Source organism: Asterias amurensis, chromosome 4 (genome assembly GCF_032118995.1).
Source record: "Asterias amurensis chromosome 4, ASM3211899v1".
NCBI lineage: Eukaryota > Metazoa > Echinodermata > Asteroidea > Forcipulatida > Asteriidae > Asterias > Asterias amurensis.
Window position 1 is genome coordinate 15,071,226 of NC_092651.1, and position 19,124 is coordinate 15,090,349.

General features: G+C 38.0%; 1 protein-coding gene across 2 annotated transcripts in view; it reads right to left on the reverse strand.

The window, feature by feature from the left end:
- Positions 1–19,124, reverse strand: part of LOC139936043 (rho GTPase-activating protein 6-like) — a 155,719-nt gene that overhangs the window by 32,074 nt on the left and 104,521 nt on the right. For both annotated transcript variants that reach the window (XM_071930755.1, XM_071930754.1), the window contains 2 exons: positions 10,687–10,773; positions 8,067–8,230 (listed from right to left, as the gene is read on the reverse strand). In XM_071930755.1, the coding sequence (XP_071786856.1) occupies positions 8,067–8,230; positions 10,687–10,773 (251 nt within the window). The remainder of the gene's footprint in view (positions 1–8,066; positions 8,231–10,686; positions 10,774–19,124) is intronic.

Genomic DNA, 19,124 nt, shown 5'->3' on the forward strand with positions numbered 1-19,124 from the left:
TTTATTCCCATTCATAAATGAATTTAGAAATAGATTACGCGCGCGGGCTTAGAAGTAGATAAAGCGCTGTTATTAATAGCTATGAATTGCATTCCGCGTGATAATCTTGCGCGCCTGATAGCAGAAGGCAGCCGGTTATAAACACTGGTTATTATCAACAGTTTAAAAACACCCCCATGTGACGCGCTCTCAACCAATAGGAGTAGAGAAACTGTCTGGGGTATTTATCAATAGACTTTATAGGCTACTTTATCACTGTTGTTCTGATCGCTGTTGCAAACACTTTTTCCATTGGACTGACCACAGGAATGAATGCAATAACTTAAAGACACTGGACACTATTGGTAATTGTCAAAGACCAGTTTTCTCACTTGGTGTATCTCAACATATACATAAAAACAAACCTGTGAAAATTTGAGCTCAATCAGTCGTTGAAGTTGCGAGATAATAATGAAAGAAAAAAACACCCTTGTCACACGAAGTTGTGTGCTTTTACATGATTGATTTCGAGACCTCAAATTCTAAACTTGAGGTCTTGGAATCAAATTCGTGGAAAAATACTTCTTTCTCGAAAACTATGTCACTTCAGAGGGAGCCGTTTCTCACAATGTTTTATACCATCAAACTCTCCCTCATTACCAAGAAAGGTTTTATGCTAATAATTATTTTGGGTAATTAACAATAGTGTCCACTGCCTTTAAAGTTAGAGAAATTAAAAAGTCTTTTCACACAGACCATGAAGACCTCTCATCACCAGCCATGATATTTGGTCCTTGAGACAAAGTGTGTGTATCTACTTACCACCAGCCGATTTCACAAAACGCTAGGATCAATCCTATCTCGAGTTAGGACGAGGTACTCGTCCTAACTCGTCCTAACTTAGGATTAATCTTAAGGTATGCATGCTACAGTGCAGGGTTGGGACTCGTCTAAAGTCCTAAGATTAATCTTAAGTTAGGAAGAGTTTGGTGAAATCGAGGGCTGGTAGATTATGTTCTTTTGAGCACTTGTTTTGCTTTATTCTCTACTCTGAAGGAGTAGATTATCGGAACTGTCTCCCGAATTCTGAATATCTACTCCGCAGTAGTGGAATATAGAGCAAGACAAGTTTTAAAAAGAACATAACCTACCTACATGTAGCAAGCTATATACAAACATAATGTTACCGCAAACCAAATAGTGAAATTGTATTAAGTTAAAAGGGCCGACTTAAATGAGGTTTAGGCTTGAATAGACTTTTAAGGCTATTTAATCACAGTTGTTCTGACTTTTCCAAGGGTCGAACAAACCAGAAATCAGACTAAACTAGAAAGAATATCATCCCTTCCTCACAGTCCCTAGTACTAAAAATGCTCAAGCAATTCAAAGTATTTTGTTTATTTGGAATTTGTATCATGACGAAATCAAAAACTTGATGGGGAAATGTTTCACATTTATGCAAAAAGAAAAATCCAGGATAAATCAGAGCAAGTATGTTACTTACTTGAGCTTTCAAGTATTTACATTACTGTCAAACTTTCCAATAACAGACTAAACATCATCACCAATATATTCACAGATGTAATCAATCTGTTTTCAAGTAACAAACATGTCAATTTTCTTTTCTCGGGGAAAATCCATATGTAATAGCAAGCGTTACATCGTTGGGGGGGGGGGGCCTCGAAGGTCAAATTTAGTTTAGTGATGCACTCATTTTCAAATAGATAGAGTCATGAAAATGGGGGGAACTTAAAAGTCTTCTAATACATTTTGTGTTAAAAACCAAAAACGTCCCATGACAACACATTTGAAACAAATGTTCTGTACATTTCTTTACAGTTATTTTTTAGTCTGTTCCTGAATTTGGATAATAATCAATTAATACAGCATTGCATTTGACATTTTGACTGGCACAAAACATTCCACTTTGTATTGTACAGAACAGTATGTTTTTGATGTTTGATGATGTACATTTCAAATTTTGCTATGAAAGAGTATCACATAATTTTATATTTTTACACCACTTTGATATTAACGTGAGGTAAGAGACTTTCCCGCTTTTATGAGAACTCTATCTATTGAAAAACGAGTGTAGCATGAAAATTAATTTGAAATTTAACCCCTTCTTTAAACATTTCATTATTCTTCCAGAATTGATTAATCTGTAATAAGGGAATAAAAGAGGGCAGGCGAGGTCTTGGTTCATTTAAAACTGACAGTGTCGTGGGCCATGCGATAAAGGACAAAGCCATAGGCGAGGTCCTTTATCGCACGGCCTTGGTTTTAAATAAATGATCAAGACCATTCTTTGATTCCTATTCATGAATGCCATTTTTTTTTAAAAGCGTACAAATTTTGGAATACGTGTAAACTTTTCTCGATATATATGTAAATTATTAGTTCCTGTGACGTGCACAGGTGCTGTTTCGTGACAGGTCAAACTGTGCGTACACGAGCATGCTCATATAATTTACATTGAGTACCGGTATGAATTGATTGCATTATGCGTGAATTAATGCCATCAGTAAGCGTACGCGTCACAAGTGTATGTTTAAAAACCTCTCACTATAATTATGTCACATGTTTAAACATGGCCACATGACCACCTCTTGACAAATCAAGATGGTTAAACTGTTCCGGTTAATATTCATTCCAAAACTGAATCCCGCAACTGTAATATATTGTTTTTCACTGCAACAATCCAGCCATCAAGGCAACTACTATACTAAACAATTCCCCTTTCCCACCATCTGAAAGACGAACAATTTCAATATTTCCCCAAAATAGCCACTGTGTAAAAACAACCTTCCAACTTCCCGTAATTTTTATTCCCCAAATCATTTCTGTGGCTCCCGACTAAACGCTGGTCAATGCACTCCGTGTGATTTTGCTCATTTTTTGACAACTTTAAATCCAGGATAATTTACTAGTATGGATAGAATGAAGTTTGTAGGCCAGTCAGTACTCAGTACGGCTGTTAGAAAACAAGTTTGGCTTAAAGGGAATTAGGTGTACGTTTGATAATCACTTGAACAACAAAAATGCAATAATTTTTGGGGGATAGAAGCAGTTGGCGATAGTATAAAGCATTTTGAGAAACCTTTCATTTCAAAGTAACATGGTTATGTAAACAATATAATAAGTTTTTATATCCCAAATTTTGAATTTGAGAAGCGCTACTGTCAGTTACATTTCTCAGATTGACTGTTCCTATATGGGATTATTCTTTTTGATGTTATCTCAAAACATGACCACCTTTTGAAATAAAATTTACTAGTATTTTTAGTTTTATTATAAACACATCAACAAAAGTAAGTCCCCCCCTCAACAAGTCGTCATAACATCGTAAGGTAAAACATTTTACCAATACAACTAATTAAGAAATAATTCTATGACATGTTTCCTAAGTGTTGTTGAAAAATGAAAGATGTCCATGAATTCATTGCTGAATGAGCTCAAATGGAAGACAAAAACTGCCTTTCTCAAAAGTCACCCCAAGGGGGGACTTACTTTTGTTGATGTGTTTATATAAACATCTACATTTATATAGGATACAATCAAACTATTCCAAAAACCAAAGGTACACTTTGCCTTTAAAGGGGACAAGGTTCTCTAAGTGCGCCAAAAAAAATGTTTTTACGACTTACAAGTGTCTTTATGACACCTAGCAGAACTGGGGCTTGATGAACCAACAGAATGGACCCTGTACTTGAATGACTCTAACTATCCTAGGGTGCACTTATGTTGTGTTGCAGGACACAAGTGCGCTTGGGGTGTTATTTATTGCTGAAGTGAATTTAAAATGTCGTCTCTCTATTAATTCACCGCGTAGAGAAGATAAATCAGGTACTTCACTGGCATTGAAACATGTGTGTTGTCATACAACGTTAACCGCTTTTGAACCTTTATATTTGTTTATCATGTATTGTTACTACGACTAAAACAAGTAATTTTGTACTTATTCATCAATGTGTTATGCTGCTTAGTTTGCTTCTTAGACTAAGAAGGGGGTGGTGGATTATATAGTGAAAGAAACAAAGATGCTAAGCAAGTTTACTGGGTGGAGTGTATGGTTACAAATTTACCGTACATGCTATTACCACACTCAACGGAAAGTCTTCATAAGACCACAATAGCATGAGTTCAAATTTTGCATTTGATCCAAATTTGCTGACAGTACTGGATTACCATATAGTTCTGAATTTGCATACAGTTCTAAATTTGCATATAATAGTTCTGAATGAGCAGAGCAAGATTTGGAATTATGCAGACTTGACCCTCATTTTATGGAAATTCTATGCATTTATATCTACACCTACAATGCAATATGACATTGTGGCACCCTGTTAAGCTCACTAAAACCCTTTGTGATCTAAAACGCTTTGCACTGCATACTGTTATCCATATCTGACGCCCGCCTCATAAAAAACTGGTCCTTCAATGAATAACCTCTCAACACGCTTGTTTGCATAGTTGGATCTCAAGGTTTAACGGTAGGTCAAGAGCAACAACGTTGTAAATCCGACATTTTTACCGCTCCCGACTCCCCGCAAATGGGGGTTTATGTTAATATAAACACGTCTTCCACCACCATCCATCAAGCAGGATCTATTAGCATTAGTCCCTCACTGTGCATTGATGGTATTGCTGATTGCAAATGTCCGACTGTTTTGGTATCCTCCACCCCCCCCCCCCTCAATAATGGCTTAGAGGACCATGGATCGTGGTGCGAGGGGCTATATTTATTTGGATATCTCGGACAATTTACGGCTCGTACCAAAATGGATGCATGACTCTTTGCGATACAATTTGAATGGAATGTTTCAATGTACACTATGATGGTTTTGTGTGTCTAAATTACTCCCACGAATACACATTTGACTTAAAAAAAAATATCAAGGTAAAAAAATGTCTAACAGAATTCTTTAATTAAGATTTTTTTTAAATATATAATAATAATATCTAAGTCTTATATATAACGCACATATCTACCAAGGTACTCAAGGCACTGAATATACAAATTTAGTATTAAAAAAAAAAAAACTTGGTAGAAAAGAAAAAAATTGTTAATGGCCTGACGACATAAAGTAAACAAGAGAGGAAGTGGCCTCTTAAAATGAAGCAGGCAAGGATGCTAAGCATGTTTTAAAAATTATTTTGCCTTAACTCTATTTTGTGCAAAGTGTTGCATCATTAATAACATTTTACAAGTTTTTAACTAGGCTATTGAACAAACAACCAAAATCTAGACTTTTGCTGTGAAAAAAACCCCGACTTGTACCTGAAGGCAAGTACTTGACTTTCCGGATACATGAAACTGTTTATAGAATTCGGGGTTGAGATCTTTTTCAATACCCAGCGGCAATATCAGCAACATCGATACCGACGACGAGAAAGCAAAGCAAACAGAAATACAGGAGTGTTGACAAGGTCAAAGTTACTTTCCACAATATAAATCTAGGAGGGACAACAGAAACATTCCACCAAATAAACAGTTTGTTTTTTTACAACCATGTCCCTTGGGTGGTGTTGATGATTTATTGGGTGCGAAAGGCTAAAAAATTAGGCAGGACTTGACTTCCATGTGTAACTCAAGGTAGACCTACAGCACAGCACCTACTTTAACCTTGCTTTAAAGGGAGGGTATTCGTTTGGTAATCACTCATGGTGCCCATTCCATCACTCTTAGGGTCTTGTACCTTGTGGCAACCTTTACAGGCAACTTGAAGGCAACCAACTGCAGTGCACGCTTCAGCACCACTAACTTTTTTTAACATTGTCTTATGACCCACAAAAAGAATGGATGAACTTTGAAATGTGAATGGCTTTTCTTCTTGGAGATTGCCGCCTTTGAAATGAATGGCAATAAAAGCCTTTGGTTATTAAATGCCTACAGCAGCTTTTGAGAAGCGTTTTAAGAAACATTTCACCTCAAAGTACATGTAGTGTGGTTTCAATGTAAAAAGATATCAGGTTTTGTGCCCCCAAATTTGAATCAAAGATTCTCAGACTGTGTAATCACATGAGGGATTATTCTTATACATGAAATTTGCTCTAGACTAAAAAATGCGACCACCTTTTGAAATCAAGTCTTCACAGGTTGCATTGTATATCTGTACATTTATGTAGCCTTAAAACAATCAAATGGTTCCGAAAACGAAGGTATACTTTGCCTTTAAAACAGAGTTGGGTGTAACATCCTTGCCATTAAATGACTTACATTACTCCCCCAGAGCAAGCCATTGGCAAGAACAAAAGCGATCATTTGTTTATGAAAGTGTGACTTTATTAGCTCCCCCCCCCTACTTTGAGTGACAAAGAGCTTGCCAATGGTATTCAGCTAATCGTCTACAATGGCTGGAATTTAAGAGAAACAATACACAAGACAGCAGACCTTGTAGTAGCTCAAAAATGTTTACTGGCAACGATTTCTGACAACATGCAAACAGCTTTCACAATATTTCTGATTTTACCAAGGGAAAACAAAATGGAAACTAAAGTTGGACAAATATCCTGCCTGGAGTTACCAAGCTCTTTTTATTCTCCATCAACCATTTCCCACTTTGATAGACCTTCTATGCTCGTAGACTGTTTAAGTAAAGCCATGGTTTTTTTATTATATGTTCTTAGCGGATTTGTGCACCTACGCAGCGTGATGAAAATGGCCCTCAGAACATGTTTCGTCCCTTGAAACAATAACAAACCCAATCTTGGTAAACAAGTCAGGCAGTAAACTACATCTTGTTTTGTTTATTTTGTATCGATCATAACAGGGCAATTCCATAGTTGCATATGTCACAATTGACCACATGTATCTGAAATGACTCATATTGGAATATTAGTTGAGACTCCACACTATAATTTAATTGTCATTATAAATGTTTTTTCATAACCAATTATTTTCATTATAAAAAATTTGTCAATATAAACAGTTAGTCATCAACTATTTTTCATAATCAAAAATTTGTCATTATTAGTACTATGTATTTGTTGTAAAATCAAGCCGCAAAAACTTTCAGGGGAAAACCAGATTTGCTTACCACAGAATTCTGGCCTTTTAGTGGATGTTTAGTATCAATTCAAATCTAATACTACAGGTCTCTGACTGCCGCAACTTTCCCCCAGAGCAACTCTGTAAATGTGTCACATCCATGTGTCAGAATCGTCTCTAAATAAGGAAAACCTGATCAAACCCCACGCCCCCACTTGGTTTGCTTTATGTTTTTACTGGATAAGATTTTCACAGGCCACTATCCTCTCAAGAAGTGTACCCTACCCCACACCAACGAGTTAGGGTTACTCAGTTGACACACCTGGTCTGTAAGTGTTTCTGTACACTCCCCGAGTGCTCTATCGAGGGTTCTATTTTTACATCATCTCGCTCGTCCCCGTTACCAAGAGGATAATGCGTGGCAAGGGGGGGGGGGGGAGGGGGCGGGGGGAGGGTTGGCATAGTGGTGTCTTGCCTCGCCTTTCACCTCTGGGACCCCAGTTCGAATCCCACCGGGAGCACTACATGTGGGTTGGGTTTTTCAGTCCCTACCCAACTGCGTGGGTTTTCCTTGGAATAATTCTGTGGGGTTTTCCTCCCACACATCTAAAACTGAGATTTCTTCTGATTGTCTTCTCACCTTGTCCAGATGCTGAAACAGGCTTTGACTAGAATTATCGTAGACGTAGATGTAGAAATGAGATCACGTAACCCCTATGATTTCTTTTTCAGGGGACGACTTTTTCTTATTCAGGGGACGATTTTTTTGCTAATGACATTTGTTAATTTGTACACACCTGCGGCACTTAGTCTAATTTCCCTCCCATGGCTGCAGGTCTCAGCCTATTTCAAAGTTTGTAAGGCGGACAAAGACAAGTTGCTAGTTCCACCTTTTTGCTAATCAAACTTCAGGAGCCCCATTACATATTGCTTAGTGCACACAGGCATAGTACTCATTCATACCCATGGCCCTTGAAATTCTAGAGCAGTGTCTTACCAAGTTAATTTAAGTTGTTTCTTTTGAGACAGACTGTTTTTTGAAAGTTTACTTTACGCTCTTCTACCCTATGGTCATTTATAAAAACTCTAACCTTACCTTAAACTGTTGCTTCCCTTGTTGCCGAACCAAAAGAGGGGACTGGGCCAAGTCAAGACTTTCCCGGCGTTCTTTCCGTCTAGTTGAGTGGTAGCGTTTGAGACCCTGCTCATTGCTGATACATTTCTCTAATGGGATGCCAAAGACTAACGGGGTACCAGACTCTATAATGAATCAAACATAACAAAAATATTATAATTGACTACTCAAGAGAAAGGTAATGTAAAATATAACCTGTTTTCAAACTTTCTGGTTTGGACATGCGAGATAAAAACTATTTGACTTTATTTTATGCAACAAAATTTCAAGGGAATTTATACCAGGTAATTGATTTTGAAAAACATTCATATTAACCAATGTTGTGCAAACCCTTTAAATGCCATTAAATCTTCAGGCTTCAATTTGCTTACACTTTAATTTTTCTAAGACTTTTACAATTTGATTTTAGTCTGGCAAAAGCTTTTGCAAAATCATTTTTAGAGAATAATCAGAACGATGGATATATTAATATAATAAAAGCTTGTCACAAATAATAAAAGCTTGTCACAAATAATACAGCATTGTCAAAGTTAAATGTAACTTTCTATTAGTGGTCCGATCATTCGGAGGTAAAAAGGGTATTATGAAAATAAATTAATTACAGCCCTAACATAATGTCCTGGGACATAATGATCTTTCCCGCCCAGCCCAAAGTACATACGACTGCGATATTTATTATCCTGATGATGATATATTCACAGACACCGGTGAGAGAGGCTACACAGGGATAGATAATCAAGGCAGTCCTAAATAAGTTATTGTCTCACTATTTACCACTCAGATTAGAAGGAAAAGTCCTGTTATGGCGCTGTTATGATTTGAAATCCAGAGGTCGGATTTGGGATTCCTGACTCCGCTGCTCGTCTTCAGCTGTCTTTTTGTTTACGGTTCTAGCTGGTCCTAATTTTGTCATTATTTCTTGGGCATTATCTGTATACAGTAATAAGCTCGTTACTGGAACATTTTTGCACTTTCTCTGGTCTGATTTTGTTTGTTTTGTTTTGTTGTCTTTGATGTTTTTTTTGTTTTATGTTTTTTGTCCAGGGATGTTCCCCACAAACCTCGGCTTATTTGAACAGCTTATATTTTAACATTTGTTTTCAATATCAGTATCATTTGTCATGTTTACTCTTTGCTTTGTATTGTACTACTTTATTTTTGTCCATATGATTCTGTCATTTCTAATTGTGAGTACGGAAATCAATGTTACACTGAACTTGAAATCGACCTGTATTTTTGAAAGGGACGTTACATCATCATTATGTTACAGCAATAACAATTATCTATTGTACACAGGTTTTCAAGGACTTATTAATTTGTGTCTGTTCTAATTTTTTTATTTTTTGTTAATTTTACTGAACACCTTGAACACTGTGCACATTGCAAGTCTTTATTATTATAGAACTGTTATAGGGCTTCAAATTATGCTCAAGCACTTCTTCCAAATATAAAATAATATGCCGTTCTTAAAAAGGGCTTTATCACGACCACCGAAGGTGTTTCAACATGCTTATTGTTTTTTATTTTACCATGTATTTACAGAGCACCATGTAACACTTACTACATGGTGTTGTGACGCGGTCTGCAGCCAACCGTACCAGAAAACACTAGGGTGAACCCCTTCAATTCACGATAAGTGTACTGGGTTCTTTTACATGCATTACACAACACAAGGGTCCCATCTGAAGGAAGAACCAATAATGGTTAAAGGCAGTGACACTATTGGTTATTGTCACAGACTAGCCTTCACAGTTGGTATATCTCAACGTATGCATAACATAACAAACATGTGAAAATTTGAGCTCAATCGGTCATCGAACTTGCGAGATAATAATGAAAGAAAACAACACCCTTGTCACACGAAGTTGTGTGCGTTTAGATTGTTGATTTCAAGACCTCAAGTTCTAAATCTGAGGTCTCGAAAACTATGGCACTTCAGAGGGTGCCATTTCTCACAATGTTTTATACCATCAACCTCTCCCCATACACATCACCAAGTGAGGTTTTGTGCTAATAATTATTTTGAGTAATTACCGATAGTGTCCACTGGCTTTAAGTGCCAAGACCAGGACTCCAGCCCACACTCTGCTAATCGGCAACACCCGAGCTTGAGTCCAGTGCTCTAATTGAACTGCTCGGTCACGACACACCACAAATCGTATTTAAAATTTGCTTTTTCCTTAATACAATCAAGTAGGACCAGTTCCATTGCGATATTATGTCTCATATTATAATATTTAGTTTGCGGTAACACCATGTGTGTATCTTCTTGCCAGGTAGTTTATGTTCTTTGAGAACTTGTCTTGCTGTATATTCTACCACCGCTGAGTGAATTTTCGGAATTCGGGAGGCTTCTCAGTTCTGAAAAGAACTGTCCTGCTTATTAACTACGACCATGGGTGGAAGGTAGAAATCAGTCAGGACTACTACTTTAACTTTAGTCGATCGAGGGTACTTCTTGTTAATAACTTCACTACCGTGGAGTGTGTTCTTAATTGGTCTCAACGCTTCGACTAGCTTGCTGTAGTCATTGTCAGGAGACTGATGGCCTATTTAAAATTGTGATTAATTTGATGCTTACCGATGTCCTTGAAGCTATCCAGTACACTGTTGTTTCGATGCTTGCCTCTAAGGAAACTTCCCTTCTTTGGCCGTTTGGTCAGAGGATCTACAGGCAGAAAAAGAAAAATCAAGAAAGCTGTAATTACACATTTTCTCTAAACTTGATTCAACTGAGGATTGTTATTAAATGTACACAGGATTAGACCAGGGCCCAATTTCATGGCTCTGCTTACCGTAAGCACAGAATCGGCGCTTGCGGAAGCAGAGAATTCTGTGCTTACGGCAAGCGTGTTTCACGGGCTAGCGGCGAATTTTGGCTTCTGCGCGTGCGTACTCCACTTTATTAGGCATTCTACGCTTACAAGGCTAGCGCAGAAATTCGGCGCTTGCACGTAAGCGGGGAATCGTGATCATAAGCGCAGAATTCGGGGGTAAGCAGAGCCATGAAATTGGGCCCAGGGCCCAACTTAATGGCTGGCTCTGCTTTTTTACTGTAAGCAAAGAATAAGCTCTTACAGAAGCAGGGAGATCCGCGCTTACGTCAAGGGTATTCTAGGGGTTAGCAGGGAATTGTTACTTGTGCGCGTACGACTTCTCCAAGTTAGTAGGCATTCTTCACTACACAGCTAGTGCAGAATTTCAGTGCTTGCCTAGCAAGCAAAGAATGGTGATCGTAAACGCTGAAATAGAATTTCTACAGCACTGGGCTGGTTTCAAACTAACAAATAACACATCTTGGTTGATTTTAAAGGATAAGGCAGTAAGGATCCTACATGTACATAAACCATGTTGGGATGGTTTTGAATAATTAAAGCAATACTGTCCTACATTAACTATTGGTTCATTTTGAAGGATATGAAAGCAAATCCATGTGTCCATCACACATTGCACGTAATACGTTTTGTGCGCAATCCTTGAAAAGAAAATGCATTGCTCACTACATATTGGGCACAACGAACCTATGGACTTCCCGGCTTAACAGCAATAGGATAGGAATCCTACATAAACTCATATGTGACCTACTCTGTGAAAATGAGTCACATGTCGCCCAATGCAATATTAAGTTGTGGACAGTTTATGAAAACGTATATAATAAAATAAAAAAATAAAATATGAAATGACAAAATAAAAAAAGGGATTATTTTGGCTTCCAAATTCGGACTGAAAAATCTTCTCATTTGGTAGGCAGCCTCATGAGGTATTTTTTGTTCTGTACAACGATTGTCTCCAGTTCGGCTTTGACCAGCAGTCCGAAGTACAATAACAACAGTAATGGCACTAGACTAAATATAAAGCACACCTCAACAGAATTCCGATTTCTAATCTTTAATTAACCGTGAAGCCGTAGGCCATCAGAGTCAAACCACTAAAATAAAAAACCTCTCCGTGGGGGGGGGGGGGGGGGGAGTGCTTTTCCAGAAAGACAAATGAATACCTGCCCATGGCCAGCTGTGTACAATCTCTATTAGCTCAATGAGCTAGAATTCCTGACCAAGAATCAAAACTTTGTTGATCAGTCACCGCCACCTATACAAACCATAACCTAACCTGCTATCCACCTTAAAGGGTTTGGGTAGATTAAGTGCTGTAGTTTTTGAGAAATGAGTAAAACGATGTCACGAAAATAAGCTTCGTCTCATCAGAAGACAAACATTATTTTTAACATGTACAACGTATTAACCAGTACTGGTATTTAAGCGACTCTCCTGAAAACATCGCTCTATGATTTACACTTTTTTTTTCTTAAAAAACTTGATCGCTGAAACTTGTACAAGTAAATTGTTTTACATACATCTTCATTCACAGTGAGTAAGGATTCATGTCATGGCCAAATAGACGATGTGACCTGTGACATCACATGTTTACAAAAGAGCCTGGACTTCCTGCAGGCATGATTTGTACACAGCTCAATTGAAGAAAACATAATATCTTACATTTGATGGAGATTGCACTGTCTAATTGATTCTTATCAACTTTTGATATGATGAAAGGGGGGGCACATCTCAAAACTTGTCCAGCTTTTACTTTCATAACTCTTAGTTTAATGTGGAAATTATGACACAAAATGTAAACTTTCCCATAGGACCAGTGTAGTATCTTGCCTGCCAGAATACTGAAAGAATGTACAAGGTCACACTTATTGTAAACAAGGTTCACATGGTCTATACAAAAGGTATCAAAACCCTTTAAGCTGGCACTGGAATTACCAGTAACTAATAATATTACTCAATAGCCAGTGGCCCTTTAAAAAAAAAATATGACAAAATATAATCAGTCCACAGGAATGTGTAGTGACATAAACTAGCCGGACACCAGGCCGCAAACCCACCCTGTTGGAACCAATTGTCCCTAGGGCTTGTGGTTTTATTATCGGGGTATGTTATGACACTCTTAATGGGGGCAATTTCCACTACAAATTACAGTCATTTTTTTGTTGGTCTAAGTTGGAACAATTTGAAGGGGCCTTATAAGCGTTCATTTACGTCTGCCCCCGCAATGACGTCCCCCTGGGAGAATTCACAATTGAATTTCACCGCTTGTAATTATCGCACAGAGATATCAATTCCAGTTTTATGTTGACGTTTTGGTCGGGATCTATGTATTGAAATGCCCAGGATTTTCTCTGCTTGAGAGATGATCGTCCCCCTGACGTTTCTGATTAGGTCATAGGTCCTTGTTTGAGAGTTGACTGTTGTTTTGTTCTTTATGAATAAAGAAAACATAATTCTAACAGACGTGTATGCTTTGTTTTTGAAAGGGCAACATTTAAAACATTTCGCGACAAAAACCTGTGCAACTCTTTTAAAAAGTACCTCAAAAATTATATACACCAAAACAGAAATTCATCGATTATTTATGAAGTTGTACAGAACGAGGATGACTTTCCCGAAAAATGTCATTCCACTGGTAGGGTACCAATGCATTTTCTACTTAGTAAAGGGCACCCTATGAGGAAAAAAAAAATTCTACAGGGGCATTTCCATTTTCAAGGGCACCGAGGCAATGACAAGGGGTCATGGAGGCAATCGCCTTCAATGCCTCCGCACAGTATCGGAGGCCTGGGGCCGATTTCAGTCAAAGGGCTGTGACTGAAATTAACTGCAAATCAATCGTTGTTGCTAAGTAAAGTGTGATGTCACAATACAGATCACTATGGTAATACTGACAATTTGTCTTGTGATGAATTTGATTGCTTTGTGATGGCGATCTTAGGAGGAAGTTGGATTGGGAAGGGGGTGGGGGAAGGTGGTATTGAAAGTGGGGTGGTGGAGTGGGGTGGGGTGGGGTTGGGTAGGGTGTGGTGGGGTAGGGTAGGGTAGGGTAGGGTGGGGTGGGAGACAGGCCTTTAATATCATATTGATAGGAGAAGCTAAGCCTCCTGTGCTTTGAAAAGGGCACTTTTATTCTATTAATTGACAATCTTAAAGTCTACATTTTGAAGTGGGCACAAGGGTCATCGTCCTTTTTAATATCAACTGTCAAACTGGCATATGAAGCCGGTTCTAAACAGCATGTTTTAAAACCATGTATTCCATATCTGTTACATCATATTAAAAACCATACTCAACTAATCATGTTTTTTTGGCATTCTTTCATACCCAGATGTTCAGTTTCACATTCCACAGCTCAAGTTCTACCTAAAGTTGCAAACTTAAAATCAAATTTGTTGTGCACAGTTTTGATGGCACTACAACCGTTTGCTAGATGCAGTATACACCCTTTATAATTTGAGAAAGACATCATTTCTCTCCCCCGCCAATCTACGTCTGAGCTTGATTAAGGTGACTTTACATGCGCACATTGTACACATTGTACCACAGATATTGTTTTGCCCTTGGACTGAGCCAAGATTTCAGGGTCACCCCATAACTCAAGTATGTCACGAGCAAAATCTGCTTTTCATGAAGCTAAATAGATTCAAAGTAAGTGTACGGCACAACGAGTAAGTCCCAATCACAACCAATTGCACGCAACGCTGGCCATGCATGCCGTGAAATATGTCGGTAATTACTATTCTAACCCAAGAAATAGAAAGACTGCTTTCTTTTAGGCCGGAAAGATCAAGAAAAAAATACACGTATTTTTCCTATTTTGTTTTTCAACATTCCACAGTGAGGCACTATACACAATGATTTGATGCTCGGATGGAGGGCTTTGTGATTGCCCATTCAGGCTTTATGAATCCCCCACAGATATATAGCATTACAACAGATATGACTAAACCAAAAGTAGGCCGACATAATATATCACTACCGTGCATAAGGAACAGAGGGGGGGGGGGGGGGGGGTACCTCCAACGCTTTATGGTGTTGACATTTTGGTTGCACTTTCTGGAGGGATCACTTATGGATATCAGAAGCCAAGATATGGTATGCTGCCGCAACAATAACTTCCTGATAATTAGGTTGATGTTTATCTCAGATATTTGTACTGTCCCCTTATGCACAACTTAAGCCCGGTTCATTCTTCTTGCGAATGTGAAGTGAATTTTGACATCATATGGCTGTTTTTCGCATGGGCTGAGCACAACTAGTCAACTGTCGCGAATTGTTCGTTGCAAACTTGTGGCATCAACATTTGTATCGCATTCGCAGGAAGTTTCAACCGGGATTTTCTTCGCAGGAAAGCCCAATTTGAACAAGAAAAAAAAATTCAAATGCTTATTTCGGGGGGCAACAACAAAGGATACTCTTTCAGTGCCTGTTTTAATTTATTTTTTGCATTTTTAACCTAAGTGCCAAGTTTTTAAAGTTTTTCGACATTGTATACAAAATAACAAATAAGTCCCTCTCACCAAACAATGTATCTGGCTGAATTTTTATGCCTTGGTACATCCCAAAGCCAATAGTATGTCTTGAGTGGTAATGCCCTCTCGTGATAGCGTGGATCATAAATGTACGAAAGTAGAGCATACATGTAATGACCTTGGCACTGACTGGGTTTTTCTCCCATTAATTTCAAGCATTAAACTGATTGCTTTTTTTGTACAAAGTGACAGAACATTGCAATAGGTTGTAGGAAACAAATTCTGGAAAAAAATGAAATCTGAAACCAAGATGTGGTCTCCTGTCACAACAAATAACTTCCAGATAATTTGGTTGTTGATTCTTATCGTTGATATTATGACCGATGATATTATGACTGTTACATGAGTTATTTCGTAGGGGCACTCAATTTTTACAAGAAAAACAAATTAAAATGTTCATTTCTTGGGCTTCAAAAAGACTGATTATTCAATCATGATTCAAAGGGGGACAGGTTTTCTTCCAATTATTTCAAGCATTAAACTGATTGCTGTTTTTCTACAAAGTGACATAGCATTAATATGTTGTATGAAGTAAATTCCAATGAACAAATGAAAGTATTGTGCAAATGTTACATGCCTGAAGTCCCTTGGGATCTTTAAGAGATTATTTTCTCAGAATGAACTCAATATATTTCATCAACGTTTTCGTGAAGAGTTAATTCTTTAAAAAATCATACATTTTGGTAATAAATCTGTATTTTCCCACAAATTTTGATTGTTATCATTAAAAAAATTCCCAAAGTTTCAACTGATAAAATAGTACAAAAAGAATTTTACAAACACAGTTTTGCGTTTTGTGGAACAGCCACAGTTCAACTGTCATTTTTCTACGTTGAAGTACGTAGCACTTCAGAGTGCCAAAAATTATGTTTTGAAAACTCATGAAGCAACACATTGTATGACCTACAAAAATTGTAAGTTTTCATGAAGGGACACTTGTGTTTGGTTTGTACATGGTGCACTGCATACAGAGAGAGATGACAAATTTGAAGATGAAACACTTGATAAATAACCAAATTATAATAATAATTTGGGGGGCTAATCATCCTTACTCGCAGCTAAGAGCTGAATTGCGAAGGACGCGGCTACAACATGTTCGAGAAACAGGCATGCAAGGGCGCTTTTGGCTGCCAGCCACATCAACCCATTTTGACCACGGAGCACAGCCAAGATCGAAAGTGTTTGATTTTTCCCGAGGGAGGAAAACCGGATGGTCTGGAAAACCCTCGTGGCACAGCAGAGAACCAACGCACAACTCAACTCACATATGGCCCTGGCCGGGAATCGAACCAGGGTCACCTTGGTGAGAGGCGAGTGCTTTACGCACAAGCCAACCCTTATCCAAATTATCTGAAAATATGTGATTTTAGCAGGGGGTAAAAAGTCCACAACAGTCAAACCTGGGATTATGGTTAGAAACAAGCATTATTGATAAACAAACAAAGGTGCACAAAAAAGACAAATAAAAACAACAACCTAGGCGTTCCCCCTGCAAGACGCCAACAGACGGCTACAAAACATTTGTTGTCATAAGAAAGAGGGGAGGCGGAGCCAGAGGAGGAGAAAGGGGATGGGGTGGGTAAGAGGCAAGTAACCTCTGATCAGATTGCAAAGAGTGTCCTTTGATAACTGGACTACCCTCCGGCTGCGCTCTCTGTCTGCATTCATCTCACAAACATTGTATTCTTCTGCATCTCATATAAAAAAAATACAACAGTAGTACGCCACATCTTATATGAACCGCTCATCGCATCCTAGCAACTACACATGTATAGATTTGTGACGTAAAATGAATCCCCCCTCCTCCTCCTTCCAGCCTGAGCATACATAGAAGTGAAGTGTTAGACGAGCCCGTCGGATCCGTTACACACGGTGCTTTACACACAGGTTTTAGTAGATAAGCAAGATATCGTGAAGATGGCGCTACTCAGCATGAAATAAGAGAGTTTTTTTTCTTCTTATGGGTGTTGTTAATTTTCAGGACTGGGTTTTTAATGTATAGGACAGGATGCAGTGTGTGTGTTTAGAGGGGGCTTCTGATTGGAGCTGATTTATGCTCCCACTGGGAGCAGTTCATAAATTGAAAGGAAACGATGGTTTGTTGATAAACGATATCAATTGTGATGGAAGTCCATCCCAGTCAAAACAATAATAACCCCCAAAAATAGAACCCGTAGAAATTAAAATCACTGAATACAGTTAAAGAAGTTTATTGAATCAAAGAAGTTTATTCATGAACATTTTTATTTCATGCGTAGGCTGATTCAAAGCTGTTCTCAATAACATCATTCCCAAAGTATTTCAATATAATGTGACATTTATCAATTCTTAAAATTTAGTGAAATTGCATTAAAATTGAAGCCAACCCGAAACATCTATGTGATGTCATAAAGAAAAAGTATACCTTTTGTTTTTAAACCATTTGATTGTTTAAATCCTATGTAAATGTAGATGTTCACAATAAAACTAACGAATGTGAAAGTTTCAGGTGGTCGGGTTTTTGAGATATCGCCGAAAAATTCAGAGTGAACATGTCCACATAGGAAAAATAATCCCCAATAGGAATACACGATCTGAGAAATTTTATGCAGCAAAGCATCTCGGTTTCACATTTTGAGGCATAAAAGTATAATCTTTTGACATAATTAAGCACATTACATCAAAGTGAAATGTTTCTCAAATCGCTTTATACTATCAAATCAATGTGGTTTAGGCTTCTCTAACCAAAAGTTTCATTGTTTTCTGCACTCTCTCTCTCTTCATGTATTTTCACTTCACTGCTTTTATATGTTACACTTTGTTACCTGTTAATGTTCATGGTGTTGTCATTTAGCGTTTTGAGAAAGACTGCTAGGGTCGAAACATCAGGTCTATTTTTTTGCAATTTGAGAATGATTACCAAATTGTATACCTTTCCTTTAAACTTGTACATGTTCGCTAACTCCATTTTTGTTTTTGAGATGGTGGGGGGTTCACATAAAGTAGGGATACTGGTCTTTGACAATTACCAATGTAGGCCTAGAGTGTAGGGGTCCGCTATTGCAAAATTGCCCCTAATGGCAGGAATGGTGGCAGTATTATACAGTTTATAGTCAGGACAGAATGGGTTAATGATTCTGATGAAGAGATAAAGAGTGTGGGGAAGTAAGGGTGAGGGGGGAAGAGAATTAAGAATAGAACCAGATCAATTACGACACCTTTAATCCTATTAGTATCATCCCATAGTAATCTATAAGCTAGGGGATCAGCTTCCATTAAACCACTCCAGGTTGGGGAAGCAATCACCATTATGGCTCGGGCAGAAAAGTTTTATGTTACCCTTATTCCTTGTATCATTGTTTTTTTTACAGCCTTTGACAAAGATTCTTGCATTTATACCATTGGTCCTTTTGGTTGGTCAGCAGTTTGCAACAGCTTATTTCATTTTCTTATTGCTTTTTTATTAACAACTTATTTTGTTTCGTTTTGGTGAGACACATGGAGAATGTTATGTTAACGCTGCATATGCATTGGGCCTTAATATCTTAAACAAATAGTACTAAAGAACAAAACTTTGATGATTTTTGGAAATCTGCCAAGCCACAGGACAAGCCCCCCCCCCTCCAAAAAAAAAAGTCAAATAATACCCCCGATATTAAAGCCAAATTTGT